This window comes from Carcharhinus amblyrhynchos, chromosome 2 (genome assembly GCF_965287045.1).
Source record: "Carcharhinus amblyrhynchos chromosome 2, sCarAmb.v2.hapA, whole genome shotgun sequence".
Taxonomy (NCBI): domain Eukaryota; kingdom Metazoa; phylum Chordata; class Chondrichthyes; order Carcharhiniformes; family Carcharhinidae; genus Carcharhinus; species Carcharhinus amblyrhynchos.
This window is the reverse complement of record NC_137325.1, coordinates 59768103-59792145: the sequence shown is the minus strand read 5'-3', so window position 1 is coordinate 59792145 and position 24043 is coordinate 59768103. Positions and strand designations below refer to the sequence as shown.

The 24043-nt window shown below is 42.6% G+C and overlaps 1 protein-coding gene across 4 annotated transcripts in view; it reads left to right on the top strand.

The window, feature by feature from the left end:
• The window catches only part of LOC145354845 (retinoic acid receptor beta-like), a 337521-nt gene that overhangs the window by 207892 nt on the left and 105586 nt on the right, over positions 1-24043 (top strand). For all 4 annotated transcript variants that reach the window (XM_080206407.1, XM_080206383.1, XM_080206391.1 and 1 more), the window contains exon 3: positions 13950-14091. In XM_080206407.1, the coding sequence (XP_080062533.1) occupies positions 13980-14091 (112 nt within the window). In that variant the 5' untranslated portion in view covers positions 13950-13979. The remainder of the gene's footprint in view (positions 1-13949; positions 14092-24043) is intronic.

The window sequence follows — 24043 nt, the reverse complement described above, 5'->3', positions numbered from 1 at the left end:
ACTCCCTCACTGCCTACCAGCAACCTCCATCAATGACACCTCATCCCGAAAACATTCAGGACATCACTGTCTCCCCATTCACTTAGCACTGCTGCAAGGCCACATTGACAGCTGTTGAACCATGACGGCCACACCAAACAACATGCACCACGCTCACTGACACGCTTTTCTCTCTTACAGGAAGAGATGGCACACAGCCGGAGCAGCTGGATCTAACTGGCTGGTATATCACATCTCCTTATCCTCATGGAGGAGAAGATGCCCACCATCATCGCAGCAGTCATTCTGAGGCCGTGATCAGGGTTGTAAGATAGCAGCAAAGATGAAAAAAGACCATCTCTTGTTCTCACACTCACAGCCACCAATATAGATACTGAACCTGTGTGTCACTTTGAATACAGAATCCCTACAGTACAGGTGAGGCCATTCGGCCCATCAAGCCTGCACCAACCGCAATCCCACCAAGTCCCTATCCCATAACCCCACATGTTTACCCTACTAATTCCCCTGACACTAAGGGACAATTTACTATGGCTAACCAATCTAACCCGCACATCTTTGGGATGTGCTAGGAAACCAGAGTGCCTGGAGGAAACACACGCAGACATGGGGAGAATGTGCAAACTCTGAGGCCAGAAATTTCTGAGGCCAGAAATCGAACCTGGGTCCTTGGTGCTGTGTTGCAGCAGCGCCAACCACTGTGCCACCGTGCAGTTAGTTGCAGGATTAGTTACAGGATCTCCACGTAGTGAGCATGAGGGGCCTGCAGCTGGGTCATGGGGCAAGGCTAGTGCTGGTGCCAGGTCCTGAAAGGGTGAGGTCTTATGCAAGTTCTGTTGCAGAGGACTGGGAGGAGTACTTTAATGGGTAAGTCCCAGAAAAGAAGGCTGATTGTTTTATACCATGAAATATTTGGTGCATTGGAGGTGTGCCAGATTACCAGCTATGTCAAGAGTCCGATATAAGGGGCTTTGCACAGATCCTGGAGCCCATCCTTCCCAGGGTAGAAGTGGAGTCTAACTCCATTAGCACATTTGTGGACACAGCCACAAGATGTCTGATGGCTGATGTCTCAGCCTCTCCTGCAGCATAAGCTAATGCCACACAATGTCTGAATGCTGTGGGAGATACTCAGTCTTCTTACATTGAATGTTGGCTTGTCACCAGGTGAGCTCACGCTGTTGCCACTGTGGCTGTTTAGAGGCCTTGAAGATGTGACAGTTGCTCCATGGACTTTCTATCCTCTCTCATTTGTTTTCAATCCCTTCTGTACTGCCAGTGCTCTCGCTGTTGGCATTCGCCAGCCCAGACTGTTGCCATCCATGTTGAGCAGGTACAGTCTGAAATCATGCCTTCCAGTCCCAGAGCTGCTTAATATTAAACCATCTGCAGTCTTAGAGATCGAACGTTAGCAATCTCTTACCAACCATGCAGCAGGCAAAGGAGAAACAGGACAGGCAGAACCATGTGAAAGAGAGGCACTAAGGAAATGCACAAGGCTGATCAGTCAATACCTGTATGCAATGTGGCATGATTTGAGTTCTAACTTGGTTTAGAATGTTTATTTAGGTTTGATTTTTGTGCTGTAGCCAAGCAGATGCCATAAGGATCAGTGAAAGAGAGAAGGTAAATGTGTGGGATTGTTGATGAGTGAGAAATTAGACTTCCTGGTGTTGCAGTGGGGTGAGATGTTCACAGATAGACCGACCAGAAAGGGGTTAGTTTCATTATATCCTTTCTTTCCTGTTCTGCTTCCTCCTAATCTTGCTTTTCTGAATCCTCCTCATGATCTTCCTCCTTCTCAGCTGATCGCTATATAGCTGTGGCAAGGACTGTGCTCTTTGGGTGATGAGGTTATGGAGTATAAAAGCTGCCAGCCACAAATTTTGAAACCTGTTCTGTGGGTGGAAGGATTGATGCAGCACACCCGACAGTCTACCCTGTTACATTTTGTGTTGCATCATGGCTTTCGTTATGTACATGCTGCCCAGGAGTCCATGGGTTTCACAGCAGAATCACAAGCCATGTTATCACTAGATAGAGGGAGAGATCTTGTAGCCATTCAAGCCAGCGAGATCTTCCGGTCCACTGATGGTTTCCCAGTGGTGTGAGGTGGATACAGTGGAAAATCCCATTGGCAACAGTGGATCCAGAAGATCCTGCCAAAGGCCAATGGTGGGCTGCCTCCTGGCACCAAGAATCACGCCGTGGGGAGGGCAGAGAATCTCGCCCAGATATTGCAGAAAGGAGGCATCATGCTGAGTGCTAGATACTGCTTATTGCCTTGCATGACATGTTGCCTTTGGTCCCTACCAGCTGGATATCAGGGAGGGGAATGCCTTTTGGTTTTGCTACATCTCAGAGTTGAAATGTGATGCCCATGAAGCGATGTGTGTACAGTCTACAGCACTCTGCACCATGGGGAAGACTGCAATTCCTGTAAGGTCAAGCTCCACTGGCTGTTCTTTGGAAAGGGAATGGAATGTGTTTGTATCTCTCAAGAAAGAGCATCAGTGATTTCCCTTATAGGACGGTCGATGGCAGATTAGCAGATATTGCAAATATCTGCTACTCATACTTGGAAAGAGCCAGACATGCAAAACTTCACCACCAAGGTAATCTCACCACTGGCAGTGTGACCCTTGACCTGTTCTCAGATTGTAGTTGTGGCAGTGGCAGCTTTCAGTGAGAACATCCTTATTGAAGCATAGAGAAGTCGCAAACATTGCTCCTTCTGGGACTCAGGTCAGAGAATAGCAGCTTGTACACCTGTTGCAGATACATCCTTCTGCTGAGAGTCCATCTTCCCCTCCTCCTCCTCCTCCTTCCAGCAGCTTGTCCTCTGTGTCACCTCTGCTTATTCTCCAAATCATGCAGCATTACAAGGGGAATGCCTACAGCTGCACTCCAGGTCTGGGAGGAACTGGTTTGGGCAGAAGCCTGAAGTGAGGACCAAAACTTTCAAAACCTATTATACCACTCTCTGTGGACTTTAGTGACTTTAAATAACTAAAGGATGTACCGAACATTTGTACAATTGTTACGACAGTCAGAAGATATCAATCATCAACTGACCTGAAATGAGTTAATGATTAATTAATAATAGAATCATAGAGATTTACAGTATGAAAACAGTCCCTTCAGTCCAGCTTGTCCATGCTGCCCTTTTTTTTAAAACCCCTAAGCTAATCCCAATTGCCCACATTTGGCTCATATCCCTCTATATACATCGTACCCATGTAACTGTCTAAATGTTGTTTAAAAGACAAAATTATACCCACCTCTACTACTACCTCTGGCAGCTTGTTCCAGTCACTCACCAGCCTCTGTGTGAAAAAATTGCCCCTCTGGACACTTTTGCCACACTGAACACTCTCACTGTAAACCTATATCCACTAGTTTTAGACTCTTCTACCTTTGGGAAAAGATATTGGCTATCTACTGATCTGTGCCCCTTTATTTTATAGATCTCTATAAGATCACCCCTCAGCCTCCTACACTCCAGAGAAAAAAGTCCCAGTCTATCCAGCCTTTCCTTATAACTCAATCCATCAAGTCCCAGTAGCATCCTAGTAAATCTTTTCTGCACTCTTTCTAGTTTAATAATATCCTTTCTATAATTGGGTAACCAGAACTGTACACAGTATTCCAAGTGTGGCCTTACCAATGTCTTGTACAACTTCAATAAGACATTCCAACTCCTGTATTCAATGTTCTGACTGATGAAACCAGGCATGCCGAATGCCTTCTTCACCACTCTGTCACCTGTGACTCCACTTTCAAGGAGCTATGAACATGTACACCTAGATCTCTTTGTTCTATAACTCGCCCCAACACCCTACCATTAACTGAGTAAGTCCTGCCCTAGTTCAATCTACCAAAATGCATCACCTCGCATTTGTCTGAATTAAACTCCATCTGCCATTCATCAGCCCACTGACCCAATTGATCAAGATCCTGTTGCAATTGGAGATAACTTTCTTCACTGCTCAGGTATGTGGGGGGAGGAGAGTCATTTATGCTGCTGAATGCATGTGCAGCCATGTGTGATAGGGAAAGTATATGAACTAGAACAATGAGCTCCAAGCTGACAGGCCTGGCATCAAATCAATGTTATGTGTTGATTGAGGTGCTATTCTGCACATTTCCAACAGATGCTCACTGTACACACGCTCAATCCAGTTAACGTCCTCACCAATATAGAATCAATTTGCTACAGAAGGTTAGGGGGCATGGAGTCGAGGGTAAGGTGTTACTGTGGATAGGGGATTGGTTGTCCAATAGGAAGCAGAGAGTTGGTATCAGTTGGTGCTATTCTGATTGGCGGATGGTGACTAGTGGAGTGCCGCAGGGATCGGTGCTGGGGCCTCAGCTATTTACCATTTATATAGATGATCTGGAGGAGGGGGCTGAGTGTAGGGTGACAAAATTTGCTGATGACACGAAGATGAGTGGAAAAGCAAATTGCGTGGAGGGTGTGGAAAGTCTGCAGAGGGATCTGGATAGGCTAAGCAAGTGGGCGAGGACCTGGCAGATAAAGTATAATGTTAGCAAGTGTGAGGTTATCCACTTTGGCAGAAATAATAGTAGGAGGGATTACTATTTAAAGGGTGAAAAACTGCAGCATGCTACGGTGCAGAGGGACCTGGGGTCCTGGTGCATAAGTCGCAAAAACCCAGTCTGCAGGTGCAGCAGGTGATCAAGAAGGCGAATGATATGCTGGCCTTTATAACAAGGGGGATAGAATATAGAAGTAGGGAGGTTTTGCTGCAACTGTACGGGATACTGGTGAGGCCACAGCTGGAGTACTGTGTGCAGTTTTGGTCGCCACACTTGCGCAAGGACATTTTGGCCTTGGAGGCAGTGTAGAGGAGGTTCACTAGGCTGATACCGGAGATGAGGGGGTTGGACTATGAAGAGAGACTAAATAGGTCTGTAGTCGTTGGAGTTTAGAAGGATGAGGGGGGATCTTATAGAGATGTATAAGATAATGAAAGGGATGGATAGGGTAGAGGTAGAGAGATTCTTCCCGCTTAGAAAGGATAGCAGGACTCGAGGGCACAGCCTCAAGATAAGGGGGGGGGCAGTTTAGATCGGAGTTGAGGAGGAACTTCTTCACTCAAAGGGTGGTGAATCTCTGGAATTCTCTGCCCGTTGAAGTGGTGGAGGCTACCTCGCTAAATATATTTAAGTCATGAGTAGATAGGTTTTTGACAGACAAGGGAATTAAGGGTTATGGGGAGAAAGCGGGAAAAAGGAACTGATCCACTTCAGATCAGCCATGATCTTATTGAATGGCAGAGCAGGCTCAAAGGGTTAGATGGCCTACTCCTGCTCCTATTTCTTATGTTCTTATGCTTATGTAATCCCATTCGGCTCACATGGAAATGTGCCGCAAGTAGACGTTTCATTTTAGACTTGTAAGTCCATTCATAATATCTAAACTACAGGCACTACACATCCAAACGTTGCACCAGCCATCTTTCCCACACTAAATACCAGTTCTGTTTGTGGCCTTAGTGGGATATTTTAAATATATGTTACTATATTTTCCATCTGTATGAATTAAAAATGATATATGATGCAGTTTGGGTGAATGTTGCTAAGTCTGTCTACAATGATTACTGTTTAGAATGGCACAGTTTGTACTTGCCTATCCATTTAATTTTCATAGTTTAAGCAAAGTAGACCAATGCATTAAAGTTGTTAGGAACTTGTTTTTACTCCTGTAAATTGAGAATCCCTCTGTACTGTAGTTCCCCTCCATATCTCCCCCCACCCCCCCACCGACCCTCACCCCTGCTGGCAACAATGGGTTAGTGAGTTGTCCAGTGTTCTTTTTCAGGTAGATTATACATGTTTTAATGATATCAGTCTTTGTAGACATTTTTGTTAAATACCTCCTCGAGCTAATATTTTGGATCTTAACTTGTAGGTGCTGATTGTTGCATTTTCTGTACCGTTTAATTTTTTTTAGTGTAGTGTTACTTCAGACACTGGACGATGTGTTCTATTCATAATGAGAGCTGCACTCAAGGCGAAGACAATGCATGGTGACAAAGTTGGCACTGACTAATTTGAGTATTTAGTACAATGGTTAAGAGAGATTTTATTTTTATCTTATTGACAATAATTGGGCAATTTGTTAAGGATTTCAAAATGACAGTTGGCAATGTCAGTGCACTAATCCTGAATGTGTTGTTAATGATGGTCCTCTGTTCAGGATTTTAAGGAACGAGATAAGCCATTCAGAATAACTAAGTTAATGTCTCAATTAAAATAGCAGACAGGGAATATCACCCAAGTATACAGCATGTGTGTCCACTAATATTGCCAGGAGACAGATATATAACTTGTCCGAAATGGGCGGTTCTGTTTACATAATTGATAAAGATCAAGATTTAATTTGAATCTCAAGGCCATCTGAGACATGATGCTGCTTGTGTTTTGTTTTAAATGCTTTTTTCCCCATATGCTTGTAGTATCCATCATAATCCTCTCAGAATAAACACATCACCGTTATAGACAGGCTGGAAAGTACACTGAAGAGTCTTCCATTTGAAGGTTGGCACTTTCTACCTTCACTTTTTGGTGAAGTTAAAACCTGTGTACAGATTTTCTATGTGCTTTGAGTACTCAACCCCTTAGAATGTTGGCCTGCTTTTTATAAATTATTTACGGCTAATCATTTTCTTCATTGAGGAGAATGAAATTGCAACATTTCCAATTCGGATCCAATTTTAAAATTGTTAACAGCAATTAATTGATGCTTAAACCATTACCTGTGGTGTACTATATTGTAGACTGGGGGTGGGGGGGCAGGGTGTCTTTCGGGACTATATTGTAGACTGGTCATTACAAAACAAGTGGGCAGCACGGTGACACAATGGTTAGCACTGCTGTCTCACAGTGCCAGGGACCTGGGTTTGATTCCCAGCTTGGGTCACTGTGCGGAGTTTGCACGTTCTCCCTGTGTCTCCCTCAGTTTGAAAGATGTACAGGTTGGGTGTATTGGCAATGCTAAATTCTCCCTCAGTGTGCCCGAACAGGTGCTGGAGTGTGACAACTAAAGGACTTTCACAGTAACTTCATTGCAAGTATACTTGTGAAACAAATAAACTTTAAATAATTGGAGCTAAAGCACATTGGGCGGCACAATAGCACAGTGGTTAGCACTGCTGCTTCACGTCTCCAGGGACCTGGGTTTGATCCCTAGCTTGGGTCACTGTCTGTGTGGACTTTGCAACTTTCCTCGTGTCTGTGTGGGTTTCCTCTGAGTGCTTGGGTTTTCTCCCACAGTCCAAAGATGTGTGGGTTAGGTTGGTTGGTTGGCTGTGCTAAAAAATTGTTCCTTAGTGTCCTGAGATGCGTAAGTTAGAGGGAATAGTGGGTAAAATGTGTAGGGATACGGGGGTAGGGCCTGGATGGGATTATGGTTGGTGCAGACTTGATGGGCCAGATGGCCTCTTTCTGCATTGTAGGGTCTCTTTCTATGACATTAAAGTGTTAATTTTGGTGCATACAGGAGATTTAGTTATACACTGCGTAACTTTTTATTTGACTAAATAACTGGAAGATAGCGTGTAGAGCTCACCTAAATTTTTAATATGTGCTATGACTGGATATGGCTCCCTGCCAGGAACACAGAATTACTCCTTGCATACTCCCAATCTTCAAAGAAAAATAATAGATGAAATAAGGAATCTGTTGCAGTGCCACTTTGCAGCAAAGGCTGGCACCCTTTTATTAAAAACATCTGCCTCTTCTGAGCAAGTCAGCATTAGATTGAATCTCCTGACTTTTTAATTGATTGTCCGATTAAAGAGAGTCTCATTCAAAGTTTCTTTTAATGGTAATCACTCCCAAAAATAATCAAATAGTTAGCCATCCCTGATGTTTTTTTTCTCTTGAAATGTTTAGTACTGAATTCAGTTGATGATAATCTTGTAAAGGGACTAGTTTATAAGAATCTGCTGAGCTGAGTTAACATTAGTGATTATTGTGTCAAACATATTGTTATGGTTAAGGATAAACAGGTGGAGGGAATTGGTTAATTGTCTTTGAGCACAAATAAAAGGTGATTCTGGGTGAGGGTGAATGTGTCAAGCTTGTAGTAATGCTCTGGAAATGGGTTTTTATTCAATTTAGTAAGGTTTTTTTGGATATTTTGTTTAAAATACAGCACCTCAACAAGGGCAGTCACCCTGTAATTTTTGTTTAATTTATTAGAAGTATATATAAAAGTGTGGGCAGAGTGGAGGACCTCCTCTTTACCCTGGCCAAGGGAGCCATACTATATATGCACAATCTTTTCAATGATTGTGTCCATGCTCAAGTGTCCTTGAGGCCTTCCATAAGCAGCAGATACCACAGAAATTGGTGTGTATCATCAACCCCTAAAATGTTGTTTTCATTTGAAATTTGATGGGTTTCCTTTTGCAGTCCTATGCAATAGATGATGAAGATGGCTCATGGACTCCCAGGTTACCTGTATTTACTGCCAGTTTGAGGAATCTATGTTCTGTGGATATGTAGATTGCCATGATGTGGAGATGCTGGTGTTGGACTCGGGTAAGCACAATAAGAAGTCTCATAACACCAGGTTAAAATTAAATAGGTTTATTTGATAGCACAAGTCATTAACTTTCAGAGCACTGCTCCTTTGTCAGGTGAGTGGGAGTTCTGTTCACAAACAGGGCACATAAAAGACACAAACTCAATTTACAAAATAGTGGTTGGAATGTGAATCTTGACAGGTAATAAAGTCTTAAAGGTGCAGACAGTGAGAATGGAGAGAGAATTAAGCACAAGTTAGAGATGTGTACTGTCTTCAGCCAGGCCAGTTAGAAGTTTTACAAGCCCAGGCAAGTTGTGGGGTTTATGGATAGTGTGACATGAAGCCAAGATCCTGGTTGTGGCTGTCCTTAAGTATGCGGAACTTAGTTATCAGTCTCTGCTCAGTGACTCTGTGCTGTTGTGTATCATGAAGACCACCTTTGGAGAATGCTTACCTGAAGATCAGAGGCTGAAGCCTGTGACTGCTGGTGTTCCCTTTTAAAAGAAGCCAACTGGAAGAGAACACTCTTGCCTGGTTATTGTTGAAGGGTGTTCATTCATCTGTTGTCCCCACTTGCCTTTAAACAACCACACAGCCTCAAACAGACCATTGTCTGCTGCAATCTACCCAGCCTTCAGGAGAACAGTGACCACACAACCCTACCACAGTGACTTCTGCAAGACCTAGATCATCAACACGGATGCATCATCTCATGTGAGAACACCATCTGCCAGGTACATGGTACATTTGCAACTTGGCCAATGTTGCCTACCTGAGGCATGGTACATTGGGGAGACCATGCTGATGCTATGACGATGAATGAACACTGTTCAACAATCACCAGGCAAGAGTGTTCTCTTGTTGGGGAACGTTTCAGCAGTTATTGGCATTCAGCCTCTGATCTTTGGGTAAGTATTCTCCAAGGTGGCCTTCACAACAAGAGTCGCTGAGCAGAGACTGATAGCTGAGTTCTGCACTCGAGGAAGGTCTCAACCAGGATCTTGGATTCATGTCACACTATATCTGTAACCTCCATGAGTTGCCTGGGCTTGCAAAATCTCACTAACTGTCCTGGCTGGAGACAATACACATCTTTCAATGTGTGCTTAACCCTCTCTCCACTCGTGTTATCTGTACCTTTTTTATGACTCCTTTTACCTGTAAAGACTTGCATTCCAACCATTATTTTGTAAATTGAGATTCTTTATATGCCCTGTTTGTGAACAGACCCCCCCACCCCCCCACCACCTGATGGAGCAGTGGTCAAAAAGCTAGTGGCTTTTGCTGCCAAATAAACCTGTTGGACTTTAGCCTAGTGTTGTGGGATTTCTTATTGTATTATGTAGGTTGTGCAAGGCTGCAGTCCTGTTCTGATTACTTAACATGGCTGTGCCTCCATTTTTAGTTGCAACTCAGCCCTGTGCTTCTGATCAGTGGCTGCCTGTTGCAAGAGAGCCAGAGCAGAGAACCTTCTTGTTAATCTGCTCCTAAGTAAGTGACTACTAGCAGCTCCAGGGAGTGGATAATTGAGGGTCATTAGACCCAACTGTCTGCCTCTCTCTTCCACAGTTGTGCCTGGAGAGGGAGCAGATAATGTCTGCTGGCACACCATAGGCTAGAGTGAACCTGCCCCCCCAAATTAGATAAGTTTAAAGATTTCCTTTTGTTGCAGTGTCCCTTGGGGCTGTCTGTTTGTTTTTGGTTATTAGTTAATTTGATTTTACTCAACAATATAAAAGGGGGCTCTCCTCAGTTGCTGGTTGCACTTCAGGCATGTGCTTTTGGCCTCTGACGTTCCAGTACAGAGGGGGGTGTGGGCAAAGTGGAGGACCTCCTCTTTAGCCTGCTCTGGGCCTGACCAGCCCTAAGCAGGTCTGGGTTGCAAATGGTTGAGGGGCTTGTTTGACTTGATTACCTGCCCCTTTCTCTGTGGATTGTCCATGCCAGGGTGTGCTTGGAGAAGGAGCATATTCTATCTACCAGTCTGCTTGAGGCCTTCTGCAACTAGTGAGTGCTGCTGGGCCTGTACTGTTATCTCTCCAACATTATGTTTTAATTCAATTTTGATCAGGTTCTTCTTGTGTCTAAGGGGGTGATCATTTGGTTATTTCTTCATTTATTCAGAAGTGCATACAGAGTCTGCTGTGATATTGGGTGGAGTGGTAATGAGGCAGAGTTCTGTTAAGCAGCATTCTGTGAATAAATCTACTATAAAGTAAAAGATCTGAGTTTGGTTTTGTACTTCACCATCTGGCTTGGATTCATTTAACAATTATACGCTTTAACCTAGGACACTTCAGTGATCTTACCATTGCCATTCTGTGGTAATTCATTAGCTTTCTCTTGTCTGATTTCTTGAATCATAGAATCTCTACAGCACAGAAGAGACTTTTTGGCCTGTTGCATCCATACTGGCTCTTTGCAAGAACAGTTTGGCTATTCTTTCCCAATTGCCATTTTCTCTGCAGGTACTTATCCAATTAAGCCACAATAGAATCTACCTTTCCCATGAGGGCAGGCAGTACTTTTCTGGATCCTAACCATGATGTTTTTTTGAAAAAAAAATTTTCCCTTTATGCTGTCATTTAGTGAAAAAGGTGCCATTTAATTCAACAGTTTTTCTCTCTCTCTCTCTCTCTCTCTCTCTCTCTCTCTCTCTACCCTGACTTAGTTCAGTGGCAGTCATTTTCACCTTTGCCATTCCTGAGAGGAAATGGAAATTGGGCAGTGATGTGTTCAGTCTGGGTACTGTGCAAACAGCAAAAGTGAAAATTATACTTCAACTCTTCAGCACAAAACTTTGACAGCAAAATGAATGGGATGGATATAGGATAGAGGTGGAAAGACTCTTCCCGCTCAAAAAAGACAATAGGACTAGGGGGCACAGCCTCAAGATAAAAGGGGGGCGGTTTAGAACGGAGTTGAGGAGGAACTTCTTCACTCAAAGGGTGGTGAATCTCTGGAATTCTCTGTCCGTTGAAGTGGTGGAGGCTGCCTCGCTAAATATTTTTAAGACGCGGGTTGATGGGTTTTTGATAGAGGGGATTAAGGGTTATGGGGAGAGGGCGGGAAAGTGGAACTGAGACATGACAGATCAGCCATGATCTTATTGAATGGCGGGGCAGGCTTGAAGGGCTGGATGGCCTACTCCTGCTCCTATTTCTTATGTTATGTTCAAAAGAGGCAAGCAAATCAAAGTCAATACAAACCCTGGCCAGCAATAGACTATTTTTGCATACATGGGTTTCATAATCATCATCATCATCATCAAACAATTGTACATTTTTAATAGTTGGAAAGTCTCTCATTCATTCAGTAGGTCTGGTGTTTCTCAGATTGTAGTACATTCAGTCTGGTGTCATCTAGAGCACATCTAGAAAAATCCTTTTGCTCTTATTATGACACATGACTCAATGATATTTCAACACGGACTACTTCAGTTACAACACTAGGCAGACAGATGGAAATGGGCTTGCCCAATGTTTGTCACTAAAGTCAGAGCTGCATTATATTTAAAGTAAGTACTTGTACTCTAACAGCATAGGCCTGTGACATAGCTGTCTACTTGGTAACTTCTTAATGCTGAATGACCCTAACAACAGTAAGCAGTATTCTTCTGAAGAGTTAATGTTACACAAGGTGTACTGTAAACTATTCTATGTTTAAATAATGCAGCCAGTAAATTGCTTATCTAATACCTTTTGTACTCAAGGTTCCACATATCACTTTTCACTTTCTTTACTGAAGATAAGATTTCATGACAATTAAGAATTAAAAATGAGCTCCCCACTTTTGTCAGTATTGAAAGTATTCTGAATGCTCACATGAACTGAACTGTCCATTTGATATTAGTAGCCACATTATTTAAATAAAGTGAACTGATTTGTGAGGCGAATGGGTACTGGCATATGATGAAAAGCTCAAATTCTTAAAAGTTAACTGGAAAGTTCAAAATCTTAAGTTAATTTCACAGATAGGTACCATTAGAGCTCTTAAAACGAGATACTGTGAGCATGCTTTTGTCTTGTGTAACGATTAGTCTGGTGCGCCTGATACTCAGAAAGGGGCCTTTAATTAATTATTATCCTTATTGTCCTTTAAGATTGGCTGAAACTTGCCACCAATTTGCTGCTGAACTTCCATCAAGGCTAACAAAGTAGGTTGTTCAGTGATGGCTGCTCTTCCTTAGTTCAGGGAAAGCAGTGCGAGATGATACCGTGGGCAGGATTTTAGCATGAGATTTGGAACTCCGATGTGGGGATAAAATCGGGATCTGAGCCCACGTTGCCAGAATACTAACTCAATAACTTTCCCAGAGATGGCCTCCTCATTGACCACCTCCAGGCTTGCCACCCAGTTAAGGATGATGGATGGGATGTAGGTGCTCCTGGCCCTATCAGAGGGCTGGCAGCTCTGTAGCCTTGGTGATCTCACCTTAAAGATGGGAACTACTGAGGCAGCTTGAGCATCAAGGGGGCACCTCAACATTCCCCTCCCCGCCCCCCCCCCCCCCCCCCCCACCCCCAGAAAGGTAAGATTTAAAAAGAAAATCGGGGGGTGGGAAACAGGCTCTTGGGGGAATAGAACGGTGGTTGAAGGCATTCCCAGTCTGCAAACACCTCTGTCCTACCCTGCTCACACATTGGGATATGAAACCTGTGGCTTTGATTTATCCATGGGCTACTGAAATGAAGCTGGTGACTTCTCCACTTAATGATGGGCTGCTCTGCTACATCGAACTGTCACCAGTCCATGACATTGACCTGAAGTCACCTGATGAAGGAGCAGTGCTCCCCTCCGAAAGCTCGTGCTACCAAATAAACCTGTTGGACTTTAACCTGGTGTTGTGAGACTTCTTACTGTGCCCACCCCAATCCAACACCAGCATCTCCACATCATGGCTACAATTATATTGGACATTGGCAAGATACCACTTGGATTTCTGTTTTTAGGTTTGGTCTTGTTACCTAAAGAAGGTGTACTGGTCTTAGATGCAGTGCAACCAAAGGTTCCCCAGGTTGTTTAGTGGGATGAGGGGATTTTCCTATGAAGAGAGAATGAGTAGAAGTTGCCTTTATATTCTCTGGAAATACTCAACAGGTCTGGCAGCACTGTGGAGAGAAAAACAGAGTTAACGTTTCCCGTCTGTGATCTTTCATTGGAACTTTAATGCCAATACCAGGAAGTGGATTCTGAAGATTAGCTAATTCCTGCTCTTCTCCACTGTCACAAACAGTGTAAAGCCATTTAGAATAATTGGAAAGAACGAGGATTATTTTGCAGTTGGATCATTAGTCTTGTACAATATTCGTTACAAACGTTCTGCATTGATAAAGCGTCTGTGACAGGTTCTGGAGAAAACTTACGTTTCTGTCTTGTGGTTTCTTTTCAGGGCTTTTTCCGGAGAAGTATCCAGAAAAATATGGTCTATACTTGTCACAGAGAAAAAAACTGTGTCATCAACAAAGTTACTAGGAATCGCTGCCAGTACTGCCGATTGCAGAAGTGCTTTGAAGTGGGCATGTCTAAAGAATGTAAGTACGCATTTCAATCTTTATTATTTTATAGAAAGTCCAGTTTATCCCTTAAGATCACCCTGTGGTGAAAAGCTTGGATCAACAACAATGATACTGGAGAATTCAGGAAGAAAATAGAGTCACTTGGCTAAAATATAGATTCACCAACTTATTCTGGCTAATTTTCAGAATGCCTTCATTGCTGCATTATATTCTAGTGCACTACGTGCTATGGTCACACAATTCAGTTCCTTGCCACCCAGATTTTCAACATTTGGGTTGCTGTCTAATCCCAAACTTACATCCAAGGCGCGCACACACACATACACACTGCTATTGGAGTTGTGACACACACCATTTTGGTGAGGTACGCAGGGAGTATTTGTCAGCAGTATACAGAAACATGAGCTATGGCGCAACACTGTTTTGTTGTCAGTGTTGCACTTTTGGAGCTGAATGTCGCAACTAAGAGCCTCTCTTAACTTCACACAGCTAAACATATGTTCAACAGCAGGAAGGACCTATCCCCTGTCCTGCTGCCTCTCACTATGAGCACCATTTAAAAGAATCAGCAGCTGCTTCTATGTTAGTTGCTGATTGGTGCAATTGGAGAGTTGTTTGGTGGTTTCAAGAGTTGCTTGAAGTTGCTGAAGTTTGCAGCAAGTGCTGGAGGATGTTGTCCAGACTTCAAGGAAACTGCAGAAATCACTTGAGGTCAGAAATGAATGCAGCAATATGCAATTCCCTTGGTCTGCAGCATGACGAGCAGAGTGAGCAGAGGTGGCATAAAGCAGGACAAGCTACTGGAAGAGTGAGAAGGAGGCAGAGAAGGGATCTCAGCAACTGCCATGACCACCTGGCTATTCAAGGAGCAATTCTGACCTGGACCTCAGCAATTAACAATGTGTCAGACATTTCCACTTCACCAAGGATACCCTCACTGAAAACTGCCACCTACTGCAGTCACAACCGCAACCTCAGAGCAGGGCAAGGACCACATTGTCAGTGATCATGAAGCAGACCCTTGCCCTGAACCTTTAGGCATCTGGCTCCTTCCAACCTGGAGTAGACAATATTTTCAATATCTCCATTTGTTATCATCTGTTTTACATTGAGACTTAGTTGTCTCCCATATATCAAGAGAATTAGGCATTGCTAGGATTTCAGACTTTTCATAATGCAAGGTGGCATTTGCTGCACACATTGATTTGTGAGTGCTACATGTGACTTTTACCCTACACTGCAACTGAGATTCCTCTTCCCGAGCTAGTGCATAATCATACGCAGAAAATGGTGTGGGGCAATGCCCAGTATTCTGGCAGCAGTTATGATGTCTTCATTCTGCGGTAGTCCACAGTTTCAACTGCATTTGAGCCAATGTAGAGTGGGAGTTCTCCATGCTTCTCAACATTGACAGCAGACTTTCTGACAGGTCCAGCAATGTACCAATCATTTTATTCAGCAAACCCATCACCGCCTTCTGTAACCAGCCCTGCTGAAGCCCTCATAGGACTATGCTGTACCAGAACTCATCCACATTTTTACTATCCTGCAAACAGGAACCTAAGCTACCCTTGCCTTTAATCTCAGCTGGCTGACAGCCACTCATGCCAGGTACAGAGCCCCCCTGTAAGCTACCCTCTAAAATTTATGCAGTGTGTTAGTCTGAGCTGGTGACTGCGAGGGTGAGAGTGAGTGGTGGTGTCTTCATCACTGTCTCCTTCTTTCCCTTTCATCACTGCCTGGCCCGGTTGCAGTTCAGAGGGAACCTGAAAGGGAAAAGGCACAATGGTAACAGTGTGATGAGGCGGGATGGGGTGCAAGTTTACACCATTTACAGTAAAGATTGTATTGGGAGAAATGAAATGTGAGAAGGAGGATAAGGATACCATTGGAAGAGGATACCGTCAGCTTTGATGGTTTCAGTTGCTTTGCTAGAAAAGGCCGAAACCATGGTCACTCAACCTTTTCCATCAGAGTTAGGAAATGTAGGAATGTCCACCCCCCTGTGATGGATCTTGCTGCCTCCAGTTTTGTGAACATTGTCCTGCAAGGCAGAGAGAGAGATGACAGTGAGTGTGATGCAGTCTGCTGAGGTAATGCAGCTGTCATGATTGGTTCCCTGGCAGTAGGTGTATGCTGCAAGATGTGGCTGTGAGGCTTGCAGCAATGCTAAGTGTGTGAGTGTGAAGTAAAGTGGTGAATTTTATGTATGAGTCATGATTGATAAATTGTAAATGTTGGGGATGTGGTGCATTGATCCGTGTGTGACCCCATTGGGCCGATTGGTGGGACGTGCCATTCACCTGAGCTTACCCACATGTGAGGTCATTGAAGTTTTAGCAGTACCACATGCAAGCCCTATGGCCTTGACTCTTGGCATTGATCTCCATGGCCATGGTTTATTGTCTTCGTTATATTAGCCTCTGGCTCCTGACAATAGATCTCACCCCTTCTCGTCCTGCACTAAAGCCTCCAGTTGAGTATTGGAATAACTCTGAGCCATCTCTCTGCAATATTAGATACTTTGGTATGTTCCCGTTGACAAAATCACCTTTTAGAATGACTTCTACCACCTACTCCAGCTACAATGCACCTCTCCTTTATGAGGGGCAAGTTTGTTTTGAGTAGTTCAGACTGGCTTTATCTTTGTATCATCCTGCTAGCTGCATGTTACAATCATTTAAATAAGTGGACAGAAAGAAGTCCTTGTGCTGTTTGCATAGGAAGCAATGGACATGGAGTAATCCTGGATCACAATCCCTATGCTCTTTTTCAAGTAGTCAATTTTGTGACTACTGTCTCCCAGAGAAGATCACTTCCACTGACTGTCATATTGTGAAAATTGTGTGCAGAATTTCTCCATCAATTGCACAGTTTCTGAAGATAGCCTGTTAACGCTGGGATATGAAGACTTTGAGACATGCCTTGCAAGTAATTTTTACTTTTCCCTAACATTTCAGGTTGTTGAACCTGCTGAATAATTGGTGCATAGCACAAGTAGAAAGATACTGGACATCAAAAATGAGTGAACTCTACCATAATTCTGTGTGCTGCATACATCAGTAAACCAATAAATTGAATGAAATAGATATCTTGATTGTAAAATGGAAGATAACAGCAATAATTTGGATTCATATAGTTCGTCCAACTTTGAAAAATTTGATCAAGCATTTCACAGCGTTTGGGAGAAAACAGATTCCGAGTACAAAAAGATGAGATTAGAAAGATTGATCAAAAGCTCAGTAAAAGATGCAGATTTTAAAGTTCTTTGGAATTTCTTCTTTGCATGATATTAGAATCATTGTTAACCCCATTTCTCTGTCCACAGACCTGTTGAGTTTTTTCTGCATCTTCTGATATTATTTCAGATTTCTAGCATTTACAGCACTTTGTTTTTATTGGGGTAATTAGGTCTGATGTTGAAGGCAAATCTGAAAGCGGATTGACTATTACAATGGGGAGCTGGACTTCTCTAATCACACTCGTGGCTGGGAATCTCCACTCCTGCGGCTGTGAATGAGCGACAAATTCTCTGTTCTTGCTGGCAGCGGCGGTAGAATGTCTGACATTAGAGAATTTTGGCCAGGGTGAGGGTATTGAGCTGGAAGTGGGCATCATTTGTGAGGGAAAGGAATAGACAGTGCGGCACACTGGTGCAGCGTTGCTTCCTCACAGTGCCTGTTCAATTCCGGCCTCGGGTGACTGTCTGTGTGGAGACTGCGTATTCTGCCTGTGTCTGTGTGGGTTTCCTCCAGGTGCTCCAGTTTTCTCCTACAGTCCAAAGATTTGAGGGCTAAGTGAATAGGCCCAACGGGGGGCTAACTTGCCCCTGAATGTTAGGGGGATTAGCAGGGTAAATACATGAGGCTTATGGGGATAGGGCCTGGGTGGGATTGTTTTTGATGCAGGCTCAATGGGCTGAACGGCCTCCTTCTGCACTGTAGGGATTCTATGAACTCAGCTCAGGATTGGACAGGTTAAATTGTGAAGAGTCTGTTTCAGCCTAAGGCAGGGACAAGGGATGAAGTTGGTGGTGAGGTAACAGCATTTGCAGCAGTGACCAAAGATATCTCACTCTCAGATTCCCTATAAGGTCAATATTACAATGAACATCAATATCTGTGTCACCCATTTCTGTCCAGATTTTGTAAAAAGGTGAGTGCTGATGACCTTATGGGGTATGCTAATGTGAAAGAATCACCTGAGATTGAACCAATGTGGAATCAATTCCAAATGGTGTTTCATCATCACCCATGGCTTTCAGTTCAACTTCCTCAGTGTCCAGTTCAGTAATCCATTTAAGACAGCATTTGTCATCAGTTTTCAGTAATTAAGAAAGATTATGCTAATAAAAAACAATTAGTGCACAGAACGAAAGAAAACAGAAGGATGGTAATGGTAAATGATTATTCCATTTTGAAAGGTTCTACTATTAGTACAATCACCTAGAATTCATGGTGACTCTGCTTCTCTTAGTCCACCACTATAACATAAATGAAAAATTGAATCCTAGGGTAACAACAGTGTAAACAAACATTTACCAATTGAGTTTGCATCAATCGGGGCTGAGGTTAAAGGAAAAAAATCTAGCCTGGTATTTTTGTGCCAATAATATGACCTAAACTTAATTTTTCTTTAGCAGTGAGATGCCACAGTATTGCTGAAAATGGGCAGAACTTAAAAGTTTGGTTTGCAACACCTAATGTATCAATTTCTTTTAAAATTTATATATGAATATTTAAAACAGTGTCTTTTATACACATTAAATATTGCATTTATATTTTATAGTACACATTTGAGATTGATAGCTGTTTTCAGATTTCAAAATAGAAAATTAACCTGTTCACTTAGAATTTGCTGGACTCTATTCAACATAATTTCATTACCAAATTAGTGTTTCCCTAATTATTGGAATATATGTCAGTTTGCACATAATGTTTAGTATTGTCAAAAGCATTAAAAAAAAGCCAGTGCTCTGAATACTTAGTTCATTGTTCATGTGTTCTAGAACTTAGTTTTACTTTTCAGAATTAATGTTTAGCTATAGATAATGAGATCAATGCATTAAAGCAAGCTTGAAGACTATTTTATTTAAAAGATCGTGTAAGAAGTTATAGCTAGAAAGGTAAGATTGCAAAACAATAGGTGGGTTTATTTAGCTAAAGAACTGGATATGCCTTCAATCCTTGCAAGAATGGCAGACCAGTGAGTTTTTTTTTGTTTCAGGAAGTAGAGCTAAATCATTTAGAAAACATGCAGTATAATCCATTTACTTAAATCTGATCAAAGAAAAAATTGTAAATGAGGAATAATTTGCTTGGGGTCAATTTGAGGAAAGCCCAGGCAGGCTGCACTGCCACATAGTTGGGTGGATCTTAGGAACGTCTGCTTTAAGTTTATCTAGATGTTTGCTGGGAGTGGTTTTTAGTTGCAGTTTGGACCTCATGTGGTTTGCAGCTTACTGAAAGAAATAGCCAATCTAAATGACAGTTAAATCTGCACCCGAAGTAGACTAAAATACTAACTTCCTCACTGGTTGCTTGGAAGGCGGGTGAGGTTTATTTTGTTTGAATTTTGTGAGAGAACAGGAATTGAGAGAGTGCCTAGTTTGTAGCTGGGAGAACCTGTAGTAGACTTTGTAGTGTCTTATTGCAAAAGAAAGTAATGCTTGGAAGTATTAAAAAGTAACCAGAATGAGGAACTGGACGCTCAGTCAGGAGAGGGTAAATAAAAGTTTTACCCCAAGGAAGGCTGGAGCTGAGCAAAATTCTCCAGAGGATTGTGAAATACTTATGGTGGTCCTTTCAGAAGTACATAACTGTAAAACTGACGTGGCTTAGAAGAAAACTCTTAGGGAAACTCAGAATGTACTTGATATTTGAAAATAATGGAGCATGGACATTGTTGGCAAGGCCAACAGCTCTATTATCCATCCTGTGAGAAAATGATGAGCTACCTTTTTGAACTGCTGCAGTCCATTTGGTGTAGGCACACATGCTGGGCTGTTGGGAAGGGAGTTTCAGGGTCTTGATCCAATTACAGTGAAGGAATGGCAATAAAGATCCAAGTTAGGATGGTGTACGACTTGGAGGAGAACTTGAAAGAAATGGTGTTCCCATGCATTTGTTGCTCTTGTCCTTCTAGGTGGTAGAGTTCATGGGTTGAAGGCGCTGTCAAAGGAATCTTAGTGAGTTGCTCAGTGCATCTTGTAGACGGCACACACTGTTGCCACTGTGCACCAGTGGTGAAGGAAGTGAATGTGGAAGGTGGTGGATAGGGTGCCAATCAAGCAGGCTTCTTTGTCCTGGATGGCTTTGAGTTTCTTGACTGTTGTTGGAGCTGCACTCATCCAGGGAAGTGTACATAATCTATAGTTATGAACCATATTGTTAAATTAATGGTGCTTGTTTGGATTTAAGTCTTTCGTACACAACAAAATTTGTTTAAAAAATCTTGTGGCATAATTCTATGGAAAAAGCAAGGTATTCAGACTTGTTTTTAAATATTAACAGCCCCTAACTGCATCATCGCACCAATGAAATAAGGTGGCGGAGGAACAGTTTGCAAGAGAAAGGACCAGATAAGAGAGAATTGGTTGAGAAAACATTTTAGAAAGGGTGGAAAAGAGTAAGAAAGGAAAAAAATATTGAAACCACCATAGTAGAACAAAACTGTTCATTCTCAAAAACTATTAATCTTCACCACATAACATTTAACACCAGTGTGTCGTACTTTGTGCAATGCAGATGTTTGACAAATTGAAAAGTTGCTGCACTTGCTTCCAGTTTATTGATTTTGCTTCCAAAATATTTTTGTTTGTTTTTCAAACATTTTATTTACTTTGTCATCCTGTTTCTTCAAAAGCTGGCTATTACTATGCTGTGAATATTTCATGTGTGTACTCTTAATATTTTATTTCAAATGTAATGAAAAGTCCATTAAACATTTATAAAGCTGTTATATTGAAACCGAGTACAAGAAGTTACATAATCCCTCAAGTATGTCTTTAAAAGTGCAAATGTGCATCAGCTCAGGTAGCACCCGTGCAAATGATTTTCTGCAAGTTTCCTCAATTCCGAATATTATGAAATTTAATCAGGAAAAGGCATATCGTTGCAGAAAGTTTAAAATTAATTTCCTCAAAAGTTAATAAGATGCAGAAATCTTTCAATGCTTGAGGTAAAATATAAGCTGAAAGTTCAGTCTGAGGGTGGAGAATAATTTCTTAATTCCCATTGTGTCGAGATAAGGCTGAAATGGTAATCTTATTTTTTTTAAGTCATCAGTGTTCATGCTGCGCTCAAATGTTGGCTCCCCAGGGAATCAAATCTATAAATTTAAAAGCCACAGTTTCCACTATCATGAATTCTGTTCCATGGTTCTAAATACATCACATTAAACTCAAGAGCTGGATGAAAATTTAACCACCAGCAGAAATTTGGTGAAAATGTCTGATGAATTGACCACTAAACCTATTATATTTCCGAAGTCAGTAATGTAATGGAGGACATGTATGCACTTAGGCTGTTTTGGTCTGTTATGTGACAGTTTTAGTGGGATTATTTAGACATGCCATCAATGGAAGGAAAATATGACCTACTTTCTTCAACTGCATAACAGTGAGTAAACTGTTCTAAGCTGGAAGAGAAGAAACTGCTCCAGCCCATATTTGCAGTCCACTTAGTTTACAAGTGAATGTTGATGGCTGTGAGCCAACTAATGTGTTTTCATTCTTTTATAACCAAAGTTGGAGGAGTTGTCGACAGTGAAGATGGATGTTACAGTTTGCAGAGGGACGTAGATAAGCTGCAGAGCTGGGCCGAGAGGTGGCAAATGGCGTTTAATATGGAAAAGTGTGAGGTGATTCACTTGGGTAAGAGTAACAGGAGTGCAGAATATAGGGCTAATGGAAGGACCCTTAGTAGTGTTGACGAGCAGAGAGATCTTGGGGTACATGTGCATAGCTCCCTGAAAGTTGGCACCCAGGTTGATAAGGTTGTTAAGAAGGCGTACGGTGTGTTAGCTTTTATTGGTAGAGGGATTGAATTTCGGAGCCGTGAGGTCATGTTACAACTGTACAAAACTCTGCGGCTGCACTTGGAGTATTGCGTACAGTTCTGGTCGCCGCATTATAAGAAAGATGTGGAGGCATTAGAAGGGGTGCAGAGGAGGTTTACCAGGATGTTGCCTGGTATGGTGGGAAGGTCTTATGAGGAAAGGCTGAGGGACTTGAGATTATTTTAATTACAGAGAAGAAGGTTACAAGGTGACCTAATTGAGGCATAGAAGATGATAAGAGGATTGGATAGCGTGGACAGTGAGAGCCTTTTTCCTCGGATGGTGATGACTAACACGATGGGACATAGCTTTAAATTAATGGGTGGTAGTTATAGGACGGATGTCAGAGGTAGGTTCTTTACTCAGAGGGTAGTAAAGTCGTGGAATGCCCTGCCTGCAGCAGTTGTGGACTTGCCAACTTTAAGGGCATTCAAATGGTCAGTGGATAGGCATATGGATAACATTGGAATAGTTTAGGTTAGAGGGTCATTAGATTGGTTCCACTGGTCGGTGCAACATCGAGGGCCGAAGGGCCTGTACTGCGCTGTAATGTTCTATGTTCTAACTGCTTTGACTTTAACACTTCATTGTTATAATCTGATTTTACTCAAGTTACCTTCTCTAGTTTAAACATGCTGTTCTTGATGATACTTATTAGCACTGATTAAATTCTTCTCCCAATGATGCATCTGATGTGAAGCATACTGGGATGTTTTGTTGCATTAAAAGTGCTACGTAAATGCAAGCCGTTGTGACTGACAGTAGCTAGTTTTCTTTAAAGTTGGGGGTGAGGGCCTCTGACCTCCCCACGGTGTCTTTTCTGGCGGCAGGAAGAGGCCCGCCATTGGCTGACAGCAGGATTTTCTGGTCCCATCGCTGTCAATGGATTTCCCGTTACATCACCCTGCACGGCCGAGAAACCCGGGCAGGGGGTGTGTCATCGGCAAGACCGGAAGATCCCACTGCCGCAGGAACATCCCAATCTGGGTATATTCATGCAGAAGAACCAACTGCAAACGATTAGGATTTTGAGAACACATTCCAACTGTTCTTGGTTGGAAATTAACATTGGCTGGACCCACCTCTACAAAATGAAAGATTTTTTTCAAATCAGATGACCCATTTTGCTTGATCCACCCATTGCATTCAATTTCAAGACCTTTCCTACTTACTTCCTTTTAGCCACTTCCCTTCTGCACTATGCTTTCCTGAATTCTGCCATTTGCACTAATACTAATTAATGTGGATAGGCATTCCCACAAGAGCGGGACCCCCAGTGAATTGTTTCTGGCAGTGCTGAATAGGCAAATCATCAGTGCACAATGTTTAATGCTTAATCTTATTCTCCCTCTTTTAACCTCATCCAGTTACACACAGGTCGAACAGCAGGAAGAACTGCCACTAGTTCGATTTAAAGGAACTATCAACTACTGTCAGCTCAATTGCGAATTGGTTTCTTCAGGCTGTTGACTTGATTCTGCAATTGTTTTGTGCTTTCTGTAGTTGTTTCAAGTTTGCAGAAGTCTACAGGAAATTGTATGGCAAATGCTGAAAGATCTTTTATAGAAGCCCTACAGTGCAGAAGGAGGCCATTCAGCCATTCAAATCTGCAGCGACAATAATCCCACCCATGCCCTATCCCTGTAACCCCACATATTTAACCCGCTAACCCCTCTAACCTTTGCATCCAGTAAAGGCAATTTAGCACAGTCAATCAACCTAACCTGTACATCTTTGGACTGTGAGAGGAAACTGGAGAACCTGGAGGAAACCCACGCAGACATGGTGAGAATGTGCGAACTCCACACAAACAATGATGCAAGCCAGGAATTGGTCTTTGGAGTTATGAGGCAGCAGTGCTAACCACTGTGGCACCATGCTGCCCGATTTCAAAGCTAATGCACAAACC